The 22148-nt window shown below is 42.7% G+C and overlaps 1 protein-coding gene across 5 annotated transcripts; it reads right to left on the bottom strand.

The window, feature by feature from the left end:
* Positions 1–1531: 1531 nt before the first annotated feature.
* FAM219B (family with sequence similarity 219 member B) lies at positions 1532–20588 on the bottom strand. Of its 5 annotated transcripts, none has more exons than XM_083183659.1 (7): positions 20378–20526; positions 18856–18886; positions 18308–18398; positions 15642–15726; positions 15473–15550; positions 11926–11974; positions 1534–5481 (listed from the first exon to the last, which is right to left on the bottom strand). In XM_083183659.1, exons 2-7 carry the CDS (start codon positions 18871–18873, stop codon positions 5323–5325), a joined length of 480 nt encoding a protein of 159 aa, XP_083039785.1. In that variant the 5' UTR covers positions 18874–18886; positions 20378–20526; the 3' UTR covers positions 1534–5322. The 5 variants fall into 5 exon arrangements, with proteins under 5 accessions (XP_083039784.1, XP_083039785.1, XP_083039787.1 ...); XM_083183661.1 differs by having other exon boundaries at positions 18308–18395; XM_083183658.1 differs by lacking the exon at positions 18856–18886 and having other exon boundaries at positions 1532–5478; positions 20378–20588.
* Between the last annotated feature and the right edge of the window lie 1560 nt (positions 20589–22148).

The following is a 22148-nucleotide window of genomic DNA, read 5'->3' as shown; positions in this document are numbered from 1 at the left end:
CCTGAGTGACCGTTCTTTCTTCTGTTGAGATATATATACACACAATTTTGATTTTAATCATCGTCGGACCTGATAAGGATTGAAATAAATCCAAGTGTTGCAGTAAGGAAGAGTCCTTTCATTTAGAATAGACCCGTGAATGCCACTCTTCACACTGGAATATATTGTGCAAGTTTTCTCACTGAAGAGGGAACCAGGCGCTGATGATGTCAGGGCCGAGTATCCAACATACACATATAGGGGCAGATTTATTAAGCTCGGTGAAATGATAAACTGTCTGGTTTTTATCACCAGCCAATCAGCTCCTATCTGTGAAGTTACAGGCTTAGTTTAAAAAATGACAGGTAGGAGTTGATTGGTCGGTGATAAAAAAACCGGACAGTTTATCACTTCACCAAGCTTAATAAATCTACCCCAGTGAATTTCCAAACACGTGTCATTTAAATAAATAAAACTACATCTAGTTATAATACAGCGGTATGTCATAAGGGTGCGCATGTCACTCCTTATACTGTAGAAGCTCCTAGGGGCTATTTCACACTATCTGCTTTTGACAGGACAGCAGTGCCCTTTACATGCACCGGCTCAGTGACTCTGCAGTGTGAATTTGGTGGCAGGAATGACCTATGATGTCAGGTTGGGGGATCACTACAACAGCACACCAAAATACAGTGTGTGAGAAAGATCCCATAGCTCACTGTGCAACACTGACATGTTGGGATGGCCCGGCAGCTGTCCTTTTAAGTGAATAGATCTGGATGCTACCTGGTGGCCGGGCTATGGCTAGGACGTGTGAAAGGTTCCCACAACCCTCACTTGTACATTATTATCCCGAGACTGAGTTTTGTCATCCAGCGTTTTGCTATCTGGGATAAGTGTAATATAGCCCTAAAGCTTTATTTACCAGTTATGTATAATATAGGGCATACATATTTGAACATTCACATCAGTCCTTGCCCCAGTGGAGCTTACAATCTATATTCCCTACCACATATACACAGACATAGGGTTAATTTTATGTTTGTTGGGAGCAGTGAGTCAGTAATTATAACCATTCCACAGTTTGTGCTGATTTTGTACTGCACATGGGCTGTATAAATGTAACCTCTTAGTCTGCTGTTGGCATTATAACAGTTGGGATGGAGGCTGCTGGGATATCAAATACATCCTGTGTGTCATACAAGCACCTTCTTGTGGGTGTGGTATGGCGCTCACCATACTGCAGGCTCTGTGCCTCCCTATGTTCGCCACAGGTTCTATTCTCCCTCGATGGGGGTCGTGGACCCCGACAAGGGAGAATAGCCCCTGTGAGTCGGGATCTCCCCTGTCGGAGCACCGGCAGTCGGGATTCCGACAATGGAATACTGATTGTTGGGATCCCACTTGTCTGAGCATCATCTGGCACCCCAGATGGCCACAGTAACGTTTCTGTATTAAGCCCCATACACACACTAGAAGAGAGTTATTGCTCAGAAAGGCCCTTCTAAGCAATATTTTACTCTTTCTAGTGTGTGCACTCAGTATCATTAAATAATAAATCTTCCTGCGCATTGTTCACAACCCCCCTCCCTCGCCTGTACTTGCAGCCGCCCCATCGCCAAGTGTGTATGCACTTGCTGATGCCAACAGTGGGGGATTGGCTAGTGTGTATGAGGCTGCATATATGCCTTCCATGGATGTAGCTTGCAGTCAAATTAATTCATTATTATGCAGAAGAGTTGTTTGAAAACACCACTTCTAAATAGTTTATTTTCACTTTGCAATATACAGTTTCTTCTACATTTTATTTCCAGTAGGAAAAACAATTTTTATATATAATATACAGTATATATATTAAAAAAAAAAAAGTTACACGCCCTTTTCCTTGACCCACCCTATTGTATAAGCCACTTCTAGTCTACCTCAATGCAAAAAACTCCAGGCGGCCATGTTTTGCTAATTACTTTTGTTGTGGAGAAGTGAATCATTCAGCAATTCTTTGTTTCTAAGCCTTTGCTAACTGCATGTTTTCAAGCTCTCCTCGCAGGAACCAAAGGGAAATAATTTGTAACACACATATACAGTAGGAGTGTTCAAAGTACCTAATAACTATACAGTACATCGCCTCCTGATATGTGAAAACAGTGTTATACCCCTTTCACACCACAGTACCAGGTCACACCAAGGATTTTGTAAACTGTTCCAACCCGGATGATACCCCTTTCAGACTGGCAGCCAAATCAGACTTATTGCTGGGTCAATGACATCACAGCAGACATGTGCCAAGCTGGCATTTGGAGAGATTATCTCCTAGAGCAGGGGTTCCATTGCTGTAAACTGGGCCCATAGACTCTGCTTACACTTTCACAGTGACACAAGAACTGAACTGGACTGAACCGATGTTCAACCCTTAATGCCAGTGGCGGATTATACACTGGGCGACAGGGGCGGTTGCCCCAGGGTCCCCCTCTCCCCTGGTACCTGACCAGGGCAGGGATCTGGGCAGCTGGGTCCCTGCGGCCGATGGGCTGCAGGGACCCCACTGCCTCCCCAGCGCTGCCCGGGTGCCCGCGCTGGCCAGTACCAGGGGAGGGGGTTGGCTGTGTCTGTGCGGGGGTAGGCCAAAGACCTTTTGTTGTCCAGGGCCGCCGTGGACCTTAATCGGGCCCTGCTGAACGCTACCAGTTGAAATACAAGTATCACACCACTATATCCTGTGTTGCTGCACATTCATGTGAAATAACCTAGAATATTGCAGGCAGTGTGAAAGGGGTATTAGGGAACTAGGGTTCCAGCTCTAGATCTCTTCTACCACTCAGGTAATTTCATCATCTGTTTAAATATGCCAAGGTAAAGGCATATAATTGACTGGATCAGTCAATTTTCCCTATCACCAAAGCAGGTGTTACAACATATTCTAGCATGACCTGTTGAGGAGTGTCCCGCTTTTTCTACTATGCACCAATACTTTCTGGTAACAGCAATTCTTTGACTATTTTGGAACAACGCTCTAGATTAGGTTCTTACATAATATCATTATTATAATCTTGCTGCAGGGCAAACAAAATAGTGCAAGAATATCAGTGACAGATTCAGAAAATAAGCAATTATGAAAAAATAAAAAGAATATAATCGGGCGCGATCTCTTTTAATAAATCCACTACTCAGTGTATATATATGTACATATACATGCACACATATATACACAAATACATACACACCGAAAAAAAAAAGGGGAACAAATCTAGTAAGTTTAGATAATTATGAAAATATTAGTTATTTTTTAAAATGGTAACATATCCTTGCCAGACAACTTAAATTGATACAACAGCCAAACTATAACATATACAAGATTGAAAATACAAAAAAGGTAACCAGTTCTAATTACAAATTCTACCGTGTCAAATATATAAAAGTATTTTAGATTATAATTTATATATTTAGAAATGTTTTTCAAAAGAAAAACATTGTGCCTTATTGCTTAACCTGGCAGTGCACATTTTTTAAAGTGATTTTGTTTAGGCTTTAGCAAAGGACAAACTATGAGGCTAGATGTACCAAGCAGTTGCATGCTTCTTAGTGTATATCAAATGCGATCATTTAATATCGCTGCCATATAAAATTCTAGGTCAAAGCTGTGGCTTAATAAATCTAGCCTAGGGTCTGTTTTACCTCATAAAAATGTGAGCAGCAATTTTTTTTTTTTAGTTTACCAATCCACAGAAGCTTATTGTAAGGTGAGGTGCAATTTCCCCTATACATTAATAAAATAATAATTAATATCCCACATGCCATTACTGCCTATAGTAACTCTAGTCATCTTTTGCAGAGCTTTGGTATTTTATTTTTCATTGTATATATTTCTGTAAACAGAACAGCAATGTTATGAGCACTCCTTTCGTCCCAACAAAACAGAAATTTGGGGTCGATCCTATTAGCACCAAAGGGTGCGAGGTGCCGTTTAAATGCTGAACACAGCACCCTAATTAAGCTGATCTCGCACCCTTCACAGGGCTGAATTTGCTTAAAATTGCTCGCACCACTATGAAGGTATGAGCACTTTTATGGTGCGTACACACGTAAAGATTGTCTGTCTGATCTATCTGGTGGGAACAAAAACCTGGAAATGTATGGGAGCACATGACAATCCCAAATTTCCACCCAAATGCAGGAAAATAGAAAATATATATATGCTTTGATAAATTTGTTATATCAGAACGATTAAAATTTGTCTGACTGATCCCTGTCTGTTTTCAAGATTTTGATTGTCATTTGCTCCCATACTGTACATTTCCAGGTTTTTGTTCCCACCAGATAGATCAGACAGAAAAATCTGTACGTGTGTACGCACCTTTAGGTGAATTCAGCCCGCCGTAAACTGCGCCCAGTACAGTGATGATTCGCAAGTGCAAATCATCCGCACCCAATAGGATAAACCCCAATTGTGTGTTCAACTGGCCTAGCTGACCAGAAGTATTGGATTAGACCTGTGCAATGAAGGGTTTTTGACAAGAAATCTTGGTAAACATCAAGTTTCCTATTAAAGTAAAGTCATTTTATAGGCTGTACAATAATTTCATGCCAGCCAAACAAACTTGTAACATGAATTGTCTAATCGTGTCACACAGAAAAGACCACAAAAAGGTATGACTAAACACTCAAGTCAGTTCACTTGTGCTTAAAGCCTTGTAAGTGTCCTACTAGTACAATGCTTAGTACTATGTATCAGGATTCCTGTGCGGTCTGTAATAAAGTTCTCTCAGTAAGATTTGCTGTAACGTACACATACCAACTTGTTAGGTAAAACTTCCACCATGTAACAGTCTAGTCTACAGTAACAGATGACAAGTATTTCAGCAGGAAGAGATTCTTTGCAGTAGATTCAGCTGAAAAATATCAAAAACACCCCAAACAAAACAAAAAAAATGGGTGGGGTGACTGATATGTAACTGGAATCCATTGAAGGTCCACATTGCAATTAAGTATTTAGATATCCTCTACAGCTGCTTAAAACTCTGTATTCTGCCATGTCATGTTTTACACAAGACCTCCGGTGTACGAGTGCCATCTGAAGAGACAGATTGTCATGCAAACTTCTTCTGGTACAGAAGATTCAAGGTGGAGAGGTCCACACACCAGGTCATCCACTACATGTGAACTGAACAGGATCTTTTGACATTTGTTTTCTTTTATGCAAGTGAGAAGGAGAGACACATCCCTCATATATATGGCCCATCTCCTCTCATTTGTACAGCATCCAGTCAGTGACCTCACACGATAAGGGAATATGGAGTTTGTAACTAGAAGAAAAAAGCAGGATTTGTAACCATTCTCCATGTTTGATCACTGGATGCAACAAGACCAAGACTCTCCTAGGCAGCATGGACAGGACACAGATCGCACAGGCTTGGGGGGAATCAAATCCAAATCCTCATCATCCGGAATCTCATCCAAGTGATATCCATCCTGGAGTAGTTGTCTATTAAGGTCTTGAGAAACCTGCTGTGGAAAAACATATCTATATTATATATTTTGTAATCAAGATACATTCATTTTTCTTGCAAGATCATGTCAACTAAAAACGGGAGCAGTGTTATACACAGGTACACACAATATTGGGAAATCTATCATGCACAAGCATTTAAATATTTAAAATAGTTTTCACAACGGGCATATTTTCCTGTGCACACTAGAACTTATGTCAGTAAGGGGACATACACACAGGGCAATTACAGACCCATTTCTAAGCGATCTGAAGTACGGATCGCTTCATGTATATATATAGCCCCCGGCAATGCACGGTCCCATGCGTCACTATTGCCTGACTATTTAAAATGCATGCAATATAAAGCCCCGTACACATGGGGTGAGAGCTATGCTGAACCATGGTTCACTCAGCACACATTGCTGGCATGCATGCGGTGCACCAGCGATGTGTGCGGGACAGTGTTCTCTGGTGAGAGAACACTGACGATGACTAGATTTTGGCTGCATGAAGTCATGATCTAGTCAGGCGATGGTGGTGCATTGCCGTCGCTGGGGGGGGGGGGGGGGGGGGGGGGCACACAGTTTTTTGCATCTAATTTGTTCATTTTTATACACTCCCTGTGTTCAGCCTTTCATCTTGGCCACCAAACCTGTACCATCTTTTTTGCAGATTGCGTACAATAAAAAAAAAAAAATTGTAATTGTTTTCTTTATTTATGCCTTGTATTAAACTTAAAGTAAATCTTCATATAAATAATTTTGTTACAGGACTTTAAATACCAACAATCAGAAACACAATAGTCATCTTGCACTATTCACTTCAGTTGCCGTTATTAATTGTAGTCTTTTTCCCATAATGCCTTTATTACCAGCCACGGCGCTCCTGTCAATCTTGCCCAATAAAAGATTACCCAATAGATTAGCCTGTATGATCTCTAAAAGGTTTAGACATCTTATGGAACTAAAAACTGCCACACAGCTGGCTAAAATATAGCAGACTATCCAGATTAACCACCACTAGGACTGGAGTATTATAATAAGTTCTTATTTGAATTTATGGCAGATGACATTGGCACTATATATAAACATCACATGTTGCTGCATCAGAGTGTACATCCTTACATTCCTATTTATCACCCACAACCATACAGGGATATGCCACACTCTTTCTAAAGGACTACAAATGAGTTATAACCGCTAATGCATAACACCCAGCATCTGCTGCACCAGTAGGAGTAGTCGGTAATGGCAGGTTGCTGGCGGTAAAGAGAATACCCCCCTCTACAACTGATGGTCAAAAGAAGAGACAGTAACTCCATAGAAGTCCATCTATAAATATACCGTTCTTACATTTACAATGTGTACCAAAGCCTGTGAAGCATAAAATAATACCTTTTACCCACAAGCAGTTCTTTATTTTATGGATAGCTTACAGCATCCATTGCATCTGGGACATAAGCCACAGTTTTGCAATGCAGGGCTTGCTGAGCCTCCTGTGTACCTCAGCTGCAGGGCCAGGCTCTGGTGTTTACCGCAGTCACTGGAAATAGTTTTAATCAAAAATACAGATTGTGATGTCATTTTTCACACAAAAATATGGAGAAAGGGATTTTAGAAAAGATTGTTCTAACATCATATCACAGATGGATATTGAGCAGATTACACACCTCTGTACACATTGCAAATGTGCTGCATGATGATAGGTGCTGCATTTACATATTTTCACTGCAGGTAAAACAGATTGATTCTAGGGTACTTGTTTCCTAGAACAGCGCCCACTAAGCTATTTGCTATTCTGCGTATGAAAAAGTCGGAGGACGCTTTCCACTGCACTCGCCACGCTTCAGGGTGGCATGGAAAGTGTGTATGTGTGTGTGTGTGGGGGGGGGGGGGGGGGGGGGGGTGCAGAACCTCTTTTTATGACATACAATCATATTATTGTATACCTAATATTACATTAAAAAAACGCATCGCACGGCACTAAAATGATTTTTTCATGTAATATTAGGTATACAATAATATGATTGTATGTCATAAAAAGAGGTTTTACACCCCCCCACTTTCCATACTACCCCGAAGCGTGGTGAGCGCAGTGGAACGCGTCCTCCGACTCATACCCCCACTATCCACCTCGGCATGGAGTTGATTTTATATAGTGTGGCGAGCCCCGCGAGGGGATACGGAATACATGTAAAGTAATCTGCGTCCCCTCACCACACTTCGGGCTCGCTGCGCTCGCCACACTATATAAAGTCTACTCCACGCCGACATGGATAGTGGGGGTATGAAAAAGTTGGAGGACGCGCTCCGCTGTGCTCGCCACGCTTCGGGGTTGCGTGGATTGATATCATTGTATGACATACAATGCGTAAAACAGCATTGTATCTCATACAATGATATCATTGTATAGTTAATGTAATGGCATCGCACACCCTATAAAATCGCATGCGATTTTGCGGGAGGTGCGATGCGATGCCCTGGGGCACACAGAGCAGTGAATAAATTAAATAAAAAAAATTGCATCGCACGGTACTAAAATGTCCCATGCGATGTGATTTCCCTACGTTTGCGTATGTAGAAAATCTGGGCACCGTTCTAGGAAACAAGTACCGATTCTGGCATACACACTGAAATGTATGAGCGGTTTATATTTTAGTGACAAAAATACCCTGCAACATGAGCCGAGTAGTAATGCAGCACTTCACTGTAAGTAACTTACCCCTAACTGAATCTGCCTCTCACCGGTTCTTCTGCTTTACATTTCTAATTGTAGCCGATTAGGACAAATGTCCATGCCCAAAGCCGACACATTCTCTGATTATCCATAGTGTGACAAGCTATTGCATTATAAATGTCAGGACAACTCGCATAAAGCAGAACAGAGTTTGTAGTTACTGCTGTAATCATTGCTGGTATCTAGAATTGCATGGAAACCGCTGTATGCTCATGGAGAGATGCCGCCTTGTACATATTACATCTCCTGTAATCTGCATTTCACATGTAACATACCATTCAGTTTACAGATCAGTAGTCATATTCTGGGTTGGCCTTCATATATAGTTTAGCATGTGCATGAGGGAATATAGTTTCCTTCTATACATTGGTGTAAAGCAGACTTACATAGTTACATAGTAGGTAAGGCTGAAAAAAGACTTGCGTCCATCTAGTTCAACCTGGTATAGTAATTGCTGATTTGGTAGGTTCTGGTATTTTACAGACAAATTATATTTCTTATTTGTACCCATGGATGTTTTTCTCCAGTAAATGTTTGTCCAACTTTGCCTTGAACGCATTTAATGAGCCAGACGTTACCACCTCTCTGGGAAGAGAGTTCGCGTCCTAGATTCCTTTCTAGTAGAAAATAGGGTGTGTGACAGTTCCTTATATTGGCCCTTGATATACTTGTACATGTTGAGCATGTCCCCCCTTAAACGTCTCTTTTCTAATGTAAATAGTCCCAAATTGCTTAATCTCTCCCTGTAGCTTGAATTCTCCATTCCCCTAATAAGCTTTGTTGCTCGCCTTTGGACTTTTTCTAATTCTATGATGTCCTTTTTATAGTGTGGGGCCCAGAACTGTACTCCGTACTCTAGGTGAGGTCTCACCAATGCTTTATATAGTGGCATAATTACCCTTGAGTCCCTAGTTTCCATTCCCCTCTTAATACATGCCAGAATTTTGTTGGCCTTTTTTGTAGCTACATTACAATGGGCACTACATCCTAGATTGCTGTCTATTTGGACTCCTAGATCCTTTTCAAGTATGGAATTACCCAGTTCCTCTCCGCTAAGGTTGTAACTTGCACACTGGTTGTGTCTCCCAAGGTGCATAACCTTACATTTATCTACATTGAACCTCATCTTCCATTTTTTTTCCCACTCATCTAGAATTGCAAGATCATTTTGAAGCATGGTGACATCTTCTGGTGATTTGATGACTTTGCTAAGTTTTGTATCGTCCGCAAAGATGGATACATTGCTGAGTAACCCTATCCCAATATCGTTAATAAAAATGTTAAACAAAATGGGCCCAAAAACCGAACCCTGGGGCACTCCACTTAGTACCGGTATCATATCTGATACGGCACCATTCACAACCACTCTTTGTTCTCTATTACATAGCCAATTCCCTACCCATCTGCAGATATTTTCACCCAATCCTATGTTCTCCATTTTATTAATCAATCTCTTGTGTGGGACAGTATCAAATGCTTTAGCGAAATCTAGGAAAATCACATCTACAGCATTTCCATTATCAAGGTTTTTGCTAACCTCTTCATAGAACCCTAGTAGATTAGTTTGGCATGAACGATTTTTCACGAACCCATGTTGGTTAGCACTGAGTAGACGGTGATGATCTAAATATTCCTGGATACCATCCCTTAAAAATCCTTCAAATAGTTTACCCACAATTGATGTTAAACTAACGGGTCTGTAATTAGCGGGATCTTCCTTTTTTCCTTTTTTGAATATTGGCACTACCTCTGCTATTCTCCAATCTTTTGGAAGCTGGCAATAGCTGCTGCTAATATGATAATCTATGTGGTTTCAGCACAAAATTTGGGTTGAATGAGAGAGTGCAGAGAGGACATGTCCGCGTAGTAATGGTAGTCATTACAAGCGATAAGTCCAAAAAGCACAATACAGCTCTGATTCCTTGGTGGATAGCTAGCACATACAATGCTGCTCATTTATGGGACAATTATAGATCATGTCAGTGTCTGAGGAATACCTACCAGTAGTTTCTTCTGAGATACGATTTTAGGACTTATTTTCCACAGGAGCAAAAGATTTTATTCAGACAAGTCACACATTTCAAGCTTGTCCTGTCAGCCTTGGTATGTAATTAAGCATATGGGTTTGTCCTATCCATAATAGGCTGTTTAACAAGAAACTAAACCAGATTAAAACCTACTTTAGTGATAATCTATAGAAATGTATCTGTGCAAGTTTGGTTTTCCTGCAATTAATATCCTGTCATATTCCTTTTTCCCATTGGCCCACTTGCAAAGTTAGAAGAAACAGACACCCAAAGCATTACACTGGACAAGGCAGCATGGTCAGCCAGCTCTCTATCAACTTCTGGCCCATTCAACTGAAACATAATAATATAGTGCTTATTTGTGTTGTACTCTTCTGCTATTGAGAATCCTGGAAGGAACATGTTACACCTTACTTTGTGTGCTAGCACAAGACCAGGCACTTGTACTCCTACCCTGTGTTAGATGAGTAGAAAGATGCAGCTCTAACAGTTTCATCTGAATCCATGCCAAGCTGAACAGTGCAGATCCTCTTTCTGACATTTCTAAAGCTACTAATGTGCTTCCTCAATGAAAGTGACTTCTTCAGAGGACATAATGTAACCGCCTGATTCAGAGGTGCATGCAGTTACCTGAGCAGCTGTGGTTTTGTGCGCAGTGGACTTGTGAAAATAGGCCAAATACTCAGCCACAATGTAGTGCACAAAAACGCGAACTGCCGTCATCTGCCACTCATGTACATAAGCATCAGATGGTCTGCTGGACCTCAGTGTATCAGGCAGAGCAAGTCCCCTGCAAATGTCCAGGAAACACCCCAACACACCAGCGTGTGTCTAGCCAACCCCAGTTACAGTACGTCCTCTAAACGCTGACTACCCTTTACCTCACTTTGCAAATGAATCCTCTGACCACGACTGCAATGGTAGTTTACAGTGATCGAGAAAAAACTTTTAAAAAATTGTGGGTCTCTGGGACACCTCACTTACAAAAAAAAGGGGTCCTGACCTTTTCTTGATCCCAATGGAATAAGCCTCCTCCACCCTTCCCCCCAGCATGGTGCTTACAGAAGCCTCTACTCCCCACATGGCATATATCCTGAGCTGAGGGTGGGCCCAAGCCTATTTTTTTGGTAAGCATACATAGATATGGGTGTTCCTCACTGTGGCTATTGTGGATCGGGGGACACACAACAAGATCTATGTCTAAAGCAAGATAGACAAATGGTAGAAAATACATAATCTGGAAATAGGGACAGTGCGCGCCAAAAAATTTACACCGTAATGCCTTTTATGCGTCACACAAACATTACATATTACACCACACACCGTTATGCCCATTACACATTATGTCACACACTGTAATACCTATTACATACAATACCACACGCCGTATAGCATGTTACATATTATGCCACATAAGTTCCGCTTACCTACATGCTTGTTGCTATGGGTTGCATGCTCTCTGCCATAGGGGTTTAACATGCTCTCTGCCAGGGGTTAACCTGACCTATGGCTCCTGGTCTCCCCAGCATCTACTTATAATCACCGCACTGAAGCAACAGTACAGGAGCAAGCAGTGTTCCAGAGTTTATATAAAGCCACTTGTGATAAATGATCACAAGTATTCAGATTACCGAGAACTAGTTTATCAAGTCAAAACCCTGCACCATGACAATTTATGTGGCAAGAGTTAAACCTTACCTCTGCTGAAGAATAGCCAGAGGAACATCTAGATTCCAGCTCAGCATCACTGCAACAGGAAATGATAAGGAAATAACAGGAAGCAACAGCCGAAGAAAATAGCACATGTAGGAAAAAAAAAATTATATAAAGTTCAGTTTTTAGTGACGGATTTCACTATATAAAAACACAATACTAATTTATTTGTATATACAGTACCTTAAGCCAGGTACATAACAATTCTCAAACAAATAGTGTCAGAACAATTCAGTATACAGTAGCTGCAATACCTCAGAAAATAGTATAGCAAAGGTCAGCAAATATTATAAACAAAACAATTAAATAAAAACAACAAACACTTATGCTTGTGAATGGATATTGCCTTCATACAATAGTAGATGTAGAGCATGAAATACAGTAAATATTCTGGTTTCACCAAGGACTTCTTCCCTGCCAGCAGCATAATTCTGCAGTGCATGGCCAAGCTTAAGGGCTACTTATTTCATAATGGAGAGTCACTTGTAGATCCAATGGGGTAAATTTACAAAGATGGGATTCTATTATCTTCTACAACAGTGTTTTTCAACCACTGTGCCGTGGCACACTAGTGTGCCTTGAGCTGTTCTCAAGTGTGCCCCCAGATCTAGAGATGCCCAAACCAGTTTACAGCCACCACCAGTTCAACGGTTACTGTTTACTGGTCTCTTCTTTTCATGTAAAGGGCCAATGTATTTTATTTTTGTTACCTGTGGGGACCAGAGTGATTGATTTTCATATGGGGGCCAATAGGTTTGTTTTTTCCTATGGAAGCCAATATGTTTTGCCCTTTGGGGATCTCATGGTGTGCCTTAGAAATTGTAAAATCTTATTTAGTGTGCCACAAGGTAAAAAGGTTGAAAATCGCTGTTCTACAAGGTGCTAAATAAATAAGTAGAATCTAATTTGTTGCCCATAGCAACATCCCATCTTCAAAGAACCCCCATCTTCGTAAATTTTTCCCAATGTGACTTATGTTTGCATCTTACATCCTGGAGCTGGATAAAAACTAGGAAGCCATTGTTCGGCTAAGCCATCAGCGATTGGCTGAGAGGTCTCAGCCAATCAATGGCTTCCTAGTCATCTGTATGGCCGTTTTTTTTTTCTCTTCAAGTTATCTGCTTCTCCCGGCTCCCACGGCTGCCCGGCAGCCAGCGTCTTCTCCCTGCCCGGCACCCTGCTCCCGTCCTGTTACCAGAACAGCTTCCTCCTGCCCGGCTCCCTATGCAGCCTGCCCCTGCTACCCCTTCCTGGCTCTCTATTAGCCGGCATCCCCCGCACGGCACCCTCCTCCTGCAGCTCCCCGGGGACTGCATATGATGGAATGGAATTGCCAGGAAAACAGCCCATTTTAGCATGACTAATTGCATTAGCGATAGAATTGAATTACCCCCTAAGAACTATAAACTCATATTTCTGTCTGGTTATATTTTTCATATATCTAGTTCTAGAGACTTTTTGCAGTAGGACAAAAGGATTGTGACAAAGTCTTAAGGCCCATACACGCTAGAAGATATTGGTCACAATATCATTCAGAAAGGGCCTTCTGAATGATATGGTGAACAATATCGTCCAGTGTGTATGCTGGGCATCGTTAAGGACCCCCTTCCTTGTCCAAGCATGTTCGGATGAGGGAGGACATTGTCAAGAATAGCCATGCTGCAACATGACCGTCATTACCCCCCCGCTGCCGACTCCACAGTTTCTGGCATTTGGCAAGTTTGTATGCAGCTGCCGATGCTGGGTCGCCACCACGGGCATTGGTGGGATCGTCCTAATGTGTATGGGGCTATAACCACCACATTAGCAGGCCACATCCAGAAGGTAGGATATGTCTGGATTTCGGCATTTCAATAAAAACCAATGATGCCAGCAGATGATGTGGCAATATATGCAGCACATTTCATTTGTTTCCTCTTTTAGGTTGATAAGGCCATTTTAAGAGAGAGCTTTAAGATCCACTGGGGCAGCAGTGTTTCAACAGCCGACAATAAGAGACTTAACAGGCTGGTAAGGAAGGCCAGTTCTGTCCTAGGAATGCCTTTGGATTCTGTAGAGATTGTGGGTGAGAGGAGAATGATCAGCAAGATAACATCATTATTGGATAATGCTTCACACCCTCTCAAAAATATTTTGACGGATCTGTGTAGCACTTTGTGATAGGTTGCTTCACCCTCGATGCTCAACGGAGAGGTACCGCAGGTCTTTTCTACCTGCTGCAATCAGAATGTACAACTGTCATGGTCTGTAGAGACCTACATGTTCTTAGATTCTAGATTAATATTGTTTGGACTTCTTATCTTATTTGCTATTTTCACCCTTATCTGTACTTGAACCTTGCTGTAACAATTGTAAATTTCTCCATTGTGAGACGAATAAAGGAATTCTATCTAACAATTAAACACACTAAACAGTATCCAAACAATAATAAAAGTTTGACCCCATGGACCTAAAACTGGATACACATTAGACCAGTGGTAGCCAATCCTAGCCCTCGAGAGCTGTACCAACAGTTCACATTTTCCAGACAACCTAGCTGCTGCACTCATTAATCACTGACATTTTAAAAGATACACAGATGGAGCTAATTAGCTCACTTGTGATTCTGTGAGGAGACCTGCAAAACATGCACTGTTGGTAGCTCTCGAGGACTAGGGTTGGCTACCCCAGCATTAGACGATGTGGTGAGCACTTACGCACTTGGATGCTGCAAAACAGAATGAACTGCATGCACGTCCAACCAGATGAACAACTCACCAGAGCGCATGATAGTGCTCCACACTGGACCAGAGGTAGCCAACTCCAGTCCTCGAGAGCTACAAACAGGTCATGTTTTCCAAACCACCTAGCTGGTGCACAGGTGTATTGAGCTGAGAACTTCACTTGTGGTTCAGTACAGAGACCTGGAAACATTAATTGTTGGTAGCTTTCAAGGACTGGAGTTTGCTACCCCTGCACTGGACAATGTGACTGATTTGATAGATAAATATTTCAGGATTGGGACTATCTTTCTAATACCGCTTTCAGACCGCACTCCGAACACAGCATATTGCCGTGTTCGCGGGGCCTAAACACGGGTCACGGTGCGGTCTGAAAAGGGCAACACGGGTCGAGCAACACGGCTATTCAACCCTGGTAATGACCAGGGTTGAACACGGCTATGACCCGTGTCAACTGCGGTGTGAACGGGTGCCTGGGTCGAGCGACCCGTGTCCCGTTCACAGTATGGAGGAGGCAGCACTGTCAGCTCCAAGTACTGCCTCCTCCCGAGCCCCCGATGACGCGCCGCCGCCCAGCCCCGCCCCCCTGTGACGTCACCGACTCGGCAATATGCCGTGTCGGTGTGTGGAACTTTCAGACCGCATTGCCGTGTTGCTCTGGGGATGGGACCCGAGTCCTAATCCCGTGTGCGACACGGCATTTGCGGTCTGAAAGTAGTATAAGATAAACGGACATTCATGCTTGCCATCTGCATTAAGGTTAAGTGGATGCTTACAAATAAATCACAATAAAATACAATAAATTGCGTCACCTGTCTGAATCCAGGGAAACCAGCGTTTCATCAGATGCCTGACTGAGGGCGGCATATCCTCTGTTAAACTTTACTGACCTGCAGGGTGAAATAAGAAAATCTATTACAGTCAGAAATGTATAAAGAATTTGTTTTATGCTGATATACAGTATTGCTTATGTAATCATACCTTTTAGAGGAAGCTTTCCCTTTCCCTGTTGCTCCCAGCATGCCTTTCTTTCTAAGTGCTGCACGTGCCAAGTCCCGCTGCCTTTCTGAAAGGTTAATAAGTTATTACTTCATGCCTACAAGGGTATGGATCATTGGGTAGACATCATGATGGTCGACAAGCATTAGGTCAACATGCCTATAGGTCGACACAAGCATTTGGTAGACAGTCAAAAGGTCAACTTGGGGTTTTTCACATATTTTTTGTCCTGAATTTCGACAGTCATCATTGACACTGAAACGTAGCACCGTGTCCCCTCGCTGCGCTCGCCATGCTTGGGGCACAGTGCCTCTGTATGCCCGGCACACTATTTTATCCTATCACCACGCCCTAGTGGATGGCGGTTGGGCATGAAATACCGACTGTCGGCTCAATTTTTTTTTAGAAAAACCCCATGTCGATCTTTTGACCTTCCCCATGTCAACCTAATGCTTGCGTCGACCTAATGACCCCGTCGACCGTATCCCACCTACAAAAGTACTCCCAGTAACGATCTCTCAATCCAATGTACTTTAAAGTCTGGTCTTTCTTTTCTCAATCCTACGCTCAACCATTTACATATGAGCAATATGCTCAAAGGCAGTGAACACGCCACGCCAGTAAAGCCTGTTTCTACAACCTGTCCCATAAAACAGCCAGAGATAGAAAAAAAAAATTAAACCCGAAATAACAGGTTATTCAATTAAGTGGGTGTTGTAGTTAGGGAATAGAAAATGGCAATTTGTTTTGTGTGTCTTACACACCACCCATTTTACAAACTATGGGGGGGGGGGAGAGATGTATGAAGCAGTGAAAGAAGTTGATATATGTTGCTTCAAAGTTGATTGGATGGGAAACTGCTCTCTTATAACTAAAATCTTCCCCTATATGTAGATTGCCTCAATATGAAAGCATCCAACCAGGGAGGACGATGTTTAAACACAGCTGAAGGTGGGAAACATACGTTTCCTGCAGCTCTGCTAATAAATGCAGCATTACACAGTTTAAAGTTCCACCCACATCTTTAGGGCACCGTCCTAATGGGATCAGACACAGGTCAATAAGCTGATTTATCCATGTGCAGTAATCAACCACGTTCCGTGAAGCAAATCCAACCACCACCACCTATCAGTCACTGTTTGCCTGTGTAGTCAGAGAAGATCCACCCTTTCTATCATGGCAAACTACTGAGGAAAAAAGTTGCCATAACCATTTAGCCATCAACACTTCAGTAACTTCAAGTGTATTGTTCAGTTCACTGCTACACAGTCTGATATAGGAATGTCAAATAGTGGTTTTATGTATACTTTTACTAACCCCGTCCTTACTTCTGTCAATAACACCCACTAAGGAATTGAGGAAGCCATTCCAGGAGCAGCCAGCAAGGGAGTGGCTCTCTCACCAACTGCCGCTAGACCTTTGGATTGTGTGTACACACAGTTACAGATTTTGACTGTTACTACACATGTATTTTCAGGTCACTTCAAAATCTACAGTCTATTAAAAAGCCTGCCTATGTTCACAACTGGAAAGGAGGAGGGGGGGGGGGGGGGGGATTATGGTGATCTTGCTCTCATATAAAACTGTTGCAATAGAATCTTAATTTAACCTTCCAAACACAAAATATTACAAAACTACATATAAAGCAAAATTCAATGCATGTTTTTCTAGTGGTATTGAACTATGTGGCGCTAATGACTAAGCTTCATGTAAAGCAGGTGATGGAATATACTGAGCTTAGCTTTGCAGGTGCATAAACCTTGAGAAGGCAGCAGTGCTTTTGCAACAATGTAAATTAAGAGGGGCAGACTCAATTAGTTGTGAAAGGCCCTTACGGGACCGCTCTTACGGGACCTCTCACTGAATTGAATCTGCTCCAAAATGTGCTGCATCTGGCCAATGAGAAGGTACCAGTTTGCCAAAATCCTGGTAAAGATGTAAAATATTTCTGCAGCAGATAACAGTTTAAAGCAGGAGGATATCATATCTGCGAGGCAAGAATGAAAACACCAGTGTTAATACAGGGACGGTGTGATGGTTAGCATTACTGCCTCACAGAACTGAGACTATGGGTTTGATTCTTGCCATAGGTTCCTCCCACAATCCAAAAATATACTGGTAGGTCAATAAAAAAATCACATTGACCGTTTTCATGTCCACTATCTAAACCAGGCATGTCCAACGTTGGCCCTCCAGATGTTTTGAAACTACATATCCCAGCATGCTTTGCAATAGTTTTAGCATTCTCTAATAGCAAAACTGTGGCAAAGCATGCTGGGATGTGTAGTTTCACAACATCTGGAGGGCCAACGTTGGACATGCCTGATTTAAGTTAACAGTGTTTAGATCAGGCATGTCCAACGTTGGCCCTCCAGATGTTGTGAAACTACACATCCCAGCATGCTTTGCCACAGTTTTGCTATTAGAGAATGCTAAAACTATTGCAAAGCATGCTGGGATATGTAGTTTCAAAACATCTGGAGGGCCAACGTTGGACATGCCTGATCTAAACACTGTTAACTTAAACAAGGTTACCCTAATAAACCAAACCAAGCTGACACAGAATTGGTCATTACTATTAATAGTTTACCTAAACATGACTAGAGTAAAGGCATTCTCATCCCACCCTCCTCTCTATCAATACTTACGCAACTTGGCCTGGACTGTTGGGCCCTTGCCCATCAGATAGGGGCCTTTCTTCTCCATACTTGATCCATTAGCCTCCATTGTCCATCTCTGCTGTATTGGAACAGAGTATTATTGCAATCACTCAGACCGGTCATTACTTATCTTAATCTTTGTACAAATAAGAGTAGGGTAAATTCAGATGGGGAACATACAACAATAAGCTCCTTGAAACACAATAAAACAAGCCGATTTAATAAGACACAAGAAAACTACAAAAGAGCCAAATAATACAAATGTGTATCCATTTGCAAATTCACTGCCAAAGAATATTCCAGCTATAACACCAGATGAAAAACAGTGACTGACGGATAGGTCTAAGAAAACATTTCACACACAGAACAAAAAAACAACAACAACACGTGTTTGCACTGTTTATCAAGGACACCCTTTTCACATTCCATAATAGAGACATATCATAATAAAGAAAATTAGCTAGGATATTTCAGGCATTACTAGATCTAGACTTCTTGGCATTTTATATACAGGTAAGACAGAAAGACAATCATACCTGTAAATATGTATGCATGTCTCAGTCATAGCTGTAAGAAATCCAGAGAATTATTTATGTAGGATTTTTTCCATTGAGATCAGTATAGAGTTCACCCACAAACGTCTTGTTATAGGGCGGGATGTATTAAAATACATCGCCGCCCTTCGCCGGCTGTCCGCCGTGGTGCCAGCACATATGTAATATTTGCAGCTGGCATCGCGATGCGGTGATGGAGAGCCCCCCCGCGATACCTGTACTCTGGTGTGTGTGTGTGTGTGGGGGGGGGGTCTCCGTCACCTCCCTGCAGCCTGCTAAGCTGTCCCCGGCGCCTCCTCCTCCCCCCTGCAGTCAAAGACACAGGTGAGAGAGTAGTGTACAATCTGATACCTTTAACAAGCTTTTTTACTACAGTAGATTCCAAACAGGCTTTCAATAGACAATTACATATTAAGGAACCTCCTCCACAGGATTGTGCTCTCTAATTATATGCCCCATTTATATAATACTACTTGTACTGGTTGTTTTGTGACCCTTAAAAGATAACAGGATAAGAAAACAATGCAGTACAAAATGAAAGTTTTTGCACACTCAAGGAAACTAAGTAGTAGTTGAATATAGAATAGTCTAAATAAGAGAACATAGCGGTCTATTTAACAAGCAAATTTTCACTAAAGTCATGAAGAAATAAATTTTTCTGTATGATTTAAGTACCCAAGCTATGTAGGAAAGGGGTAACGATGAACATAACACAATTATCTTCTGTTAATGCCCAACTCCTACAACACCATCAAACTGTAGACACTTCGAGGTCTACGCAAGGACAGGTAGTTATTGTCGCTGCTGTCCCCACAAGGCCGAAATCATTCAAACCAATAACAGGATTATTGCTTAATATCACAGACATACGGAAAACAATTTCTTAGAATGAAGAAAAGCAATCAATCATGTAGTAGAACAGTCTACCCTGGTCCTCAACAGTGCACGGTTTCCAGGTCTCCACACACAATCACAAGTGACATAATTAGCTCCACCTGTTGATATTTTAAAATGTGTCTGAATAATAAATGCACCTGCTGGGTGACCTGGAAAACGTGCACTGTTGGGGGTACTTGAGGACCAGGGTTCGGAGACACTGTAGTAGAACACAGGATCTGAAACTCTCCCCAAACAGGTCATGTTTTCCAGGTCTCCTCACCAAACCACAAGTGTAAATATTAGCTCCATCTGTGGATATTTAAAAATGTGTCAGTGTGTAATGAGAGCACCTGTAGGGTGACCCGGTCAACGTGAACTACCTATATGGGACCCAGTATGAAAACAATTAATCTACAAAAAGAAAGGCCAAATAACGTAACTGACCTGTAATACTACTAGACAAATGTGTGACTAGGCTGGGGAACCTGCATCACCACACTCACTTACAGAACCCCATATACACGCATGATACATGCGCCACAGGTAATGCTGCTGTGCCCATACACAGTCATCCTAACACTCCGCTGGGAGCACACCCAACGTTTGCCACTCTCGGTGATATTACCTGAGCGCTTTCCCCAGTGGAGATGCGGTGTCCGGCACCAGGGTCACTCCGACTCGCAGGCTCCATCTGTCTCAGGCCGGTTGCTATCACCTCCCATATTAAACTCTATACGAGCTTTAGCCAAAGAGAAAGCTTGTACAGGTCATGTGACCCGCAGCACAGCCCTCAGAAGGTGACAGCGGCCAGCCATGTTGGAGGCGGCTAAGAAGTCACGTGATCTTGTACGTTGATCTCCTGAAGTAGGGATGGCCATTGACCATCGAGGATTCAAAATCATCGATGGTTCATGGCCGATGTAGAATATTTTTGCCATCGATGGGGAGAACCAGATGGTTTCCCTCCATCGATGGAACAGCAAAACAATGTTTTGCTTTTTTATTTTCAAAGTGCCGGGACACGGAGCATAGCTCCGACACCCGCGAAGCCCCGCCCCCCGTGTTTTGATTGGCCCACAGGCCAATCAATCAAACAACGGATGATCATCGATATGTAAAAATATCGATGGTCAGCCATTGCATAGTTTAGCACTATCGATGGCCAGTTGCAGAATTGCCGTCGATGGCAACCGCTATCCTGAAGTATATGTTGAGTTGCTATTCTGATGGGCAAGAAGGCTAGGGATTGCCATGGTTAACTTTGCCATCGATGGCAAAAGTGCAAATGGCCATCGATGGTGTATAAGTATGCAATGTATGACCATCGATGTTTTTAATATCGATGGTCATCCATTTGCTTTGAAAGATTGGCCTGTGGACCAATCAAAATACAGGGGTAGGGCTTCTTGGGTGTTGGGGGCGAAGCTATGCTCCGTGTCACGGCCCCGTAATGAAAAAATAAAAATGAAACTATTCAGTTAAGCATGACATCGATGATGGGAACCATCTGGTTCTCCCCATTGATGTCAAAATTATTCGACATCGGCCATAAACCATCAATGATTTCTAATCATCGATGGTCGATGGCCATCTCTAAAGAGAACCGGCACGTGCAGTCACATCTGGGGATGGCCATCGATGTCAATATATGTTTTAGCTGGTCATCGATGGTTCTAACTATAGTATAGATGACCATCCCTTTTCTTTGGCGAACTGTCCCGTGGGCTTCACGGCTGTCGGGCGCAGAGCTATTCTCCATGTCCGGACACCTTAAGGGGGAACCCCTATTCGGTGATTATGCTGTGCTATCAATTATGGAAAAAGGCACATGTGGCGCTCCCCCATTGATGGCAAAAAAAATTCTACATCAACCTTGAACCATCGATGATTATGACTCATCGGTGGTTGATGGGTAACCCTAGTCACCAGGGGCCTGCCAGGGGGGGGTTGCTTGGTTAGAATAGTACTGCGAGGAGGGGGTAGGGTTAGCAGTGGGGAATTGTTAGGTTTAGGCTAGTGGGCATGGTTAGTTATGCATGGGGGCACATGATTGTTCGGGTTATGCTGCGGGCAGATGTCCTACAATAGACTTACCCTGTGCTGCAGCTGTGTACCACGGAGTACCTGCATTCCACCACCTCCAGCAGCCTGGCCCCAAGATATAGAGATAGCGGCCAGGAACAATTTCATCTGATCAGCAGCATTGGGGAGATCCCCTCCTACCCATTGATAAAGGAGCGGTGGGGAGAAATTTGGGCGGCCCAGCAGCAGCACTTTATTTGCTCCCATGACACCTGTCAGAAACTGGAGCACACAGCTGGGGCTGAGTCACTCACTGTGGCGGAACCTTCCTCAGTCGCATACCCGCGTGGAGCCGCACCTGATGCTATGCAGCT

The sequence above is a fragment of the Crinia signifera genome, chromosome 4, assembly GCF_055691185.1.
Source record: "Crinia signifera chromosome 4, ASM5569118v1, whole genome shotgun sequence".
NCBI classification, from domain to species: domain Eukaryota; kingdom Metazoa; phylum Chordata; class Amphibia; order Anura; family Myobatrachidae; genus Crinia; species Crinia signifera.
This window is presented reverse-complemented; position numbering and strand designations above follow the sequence as displayed.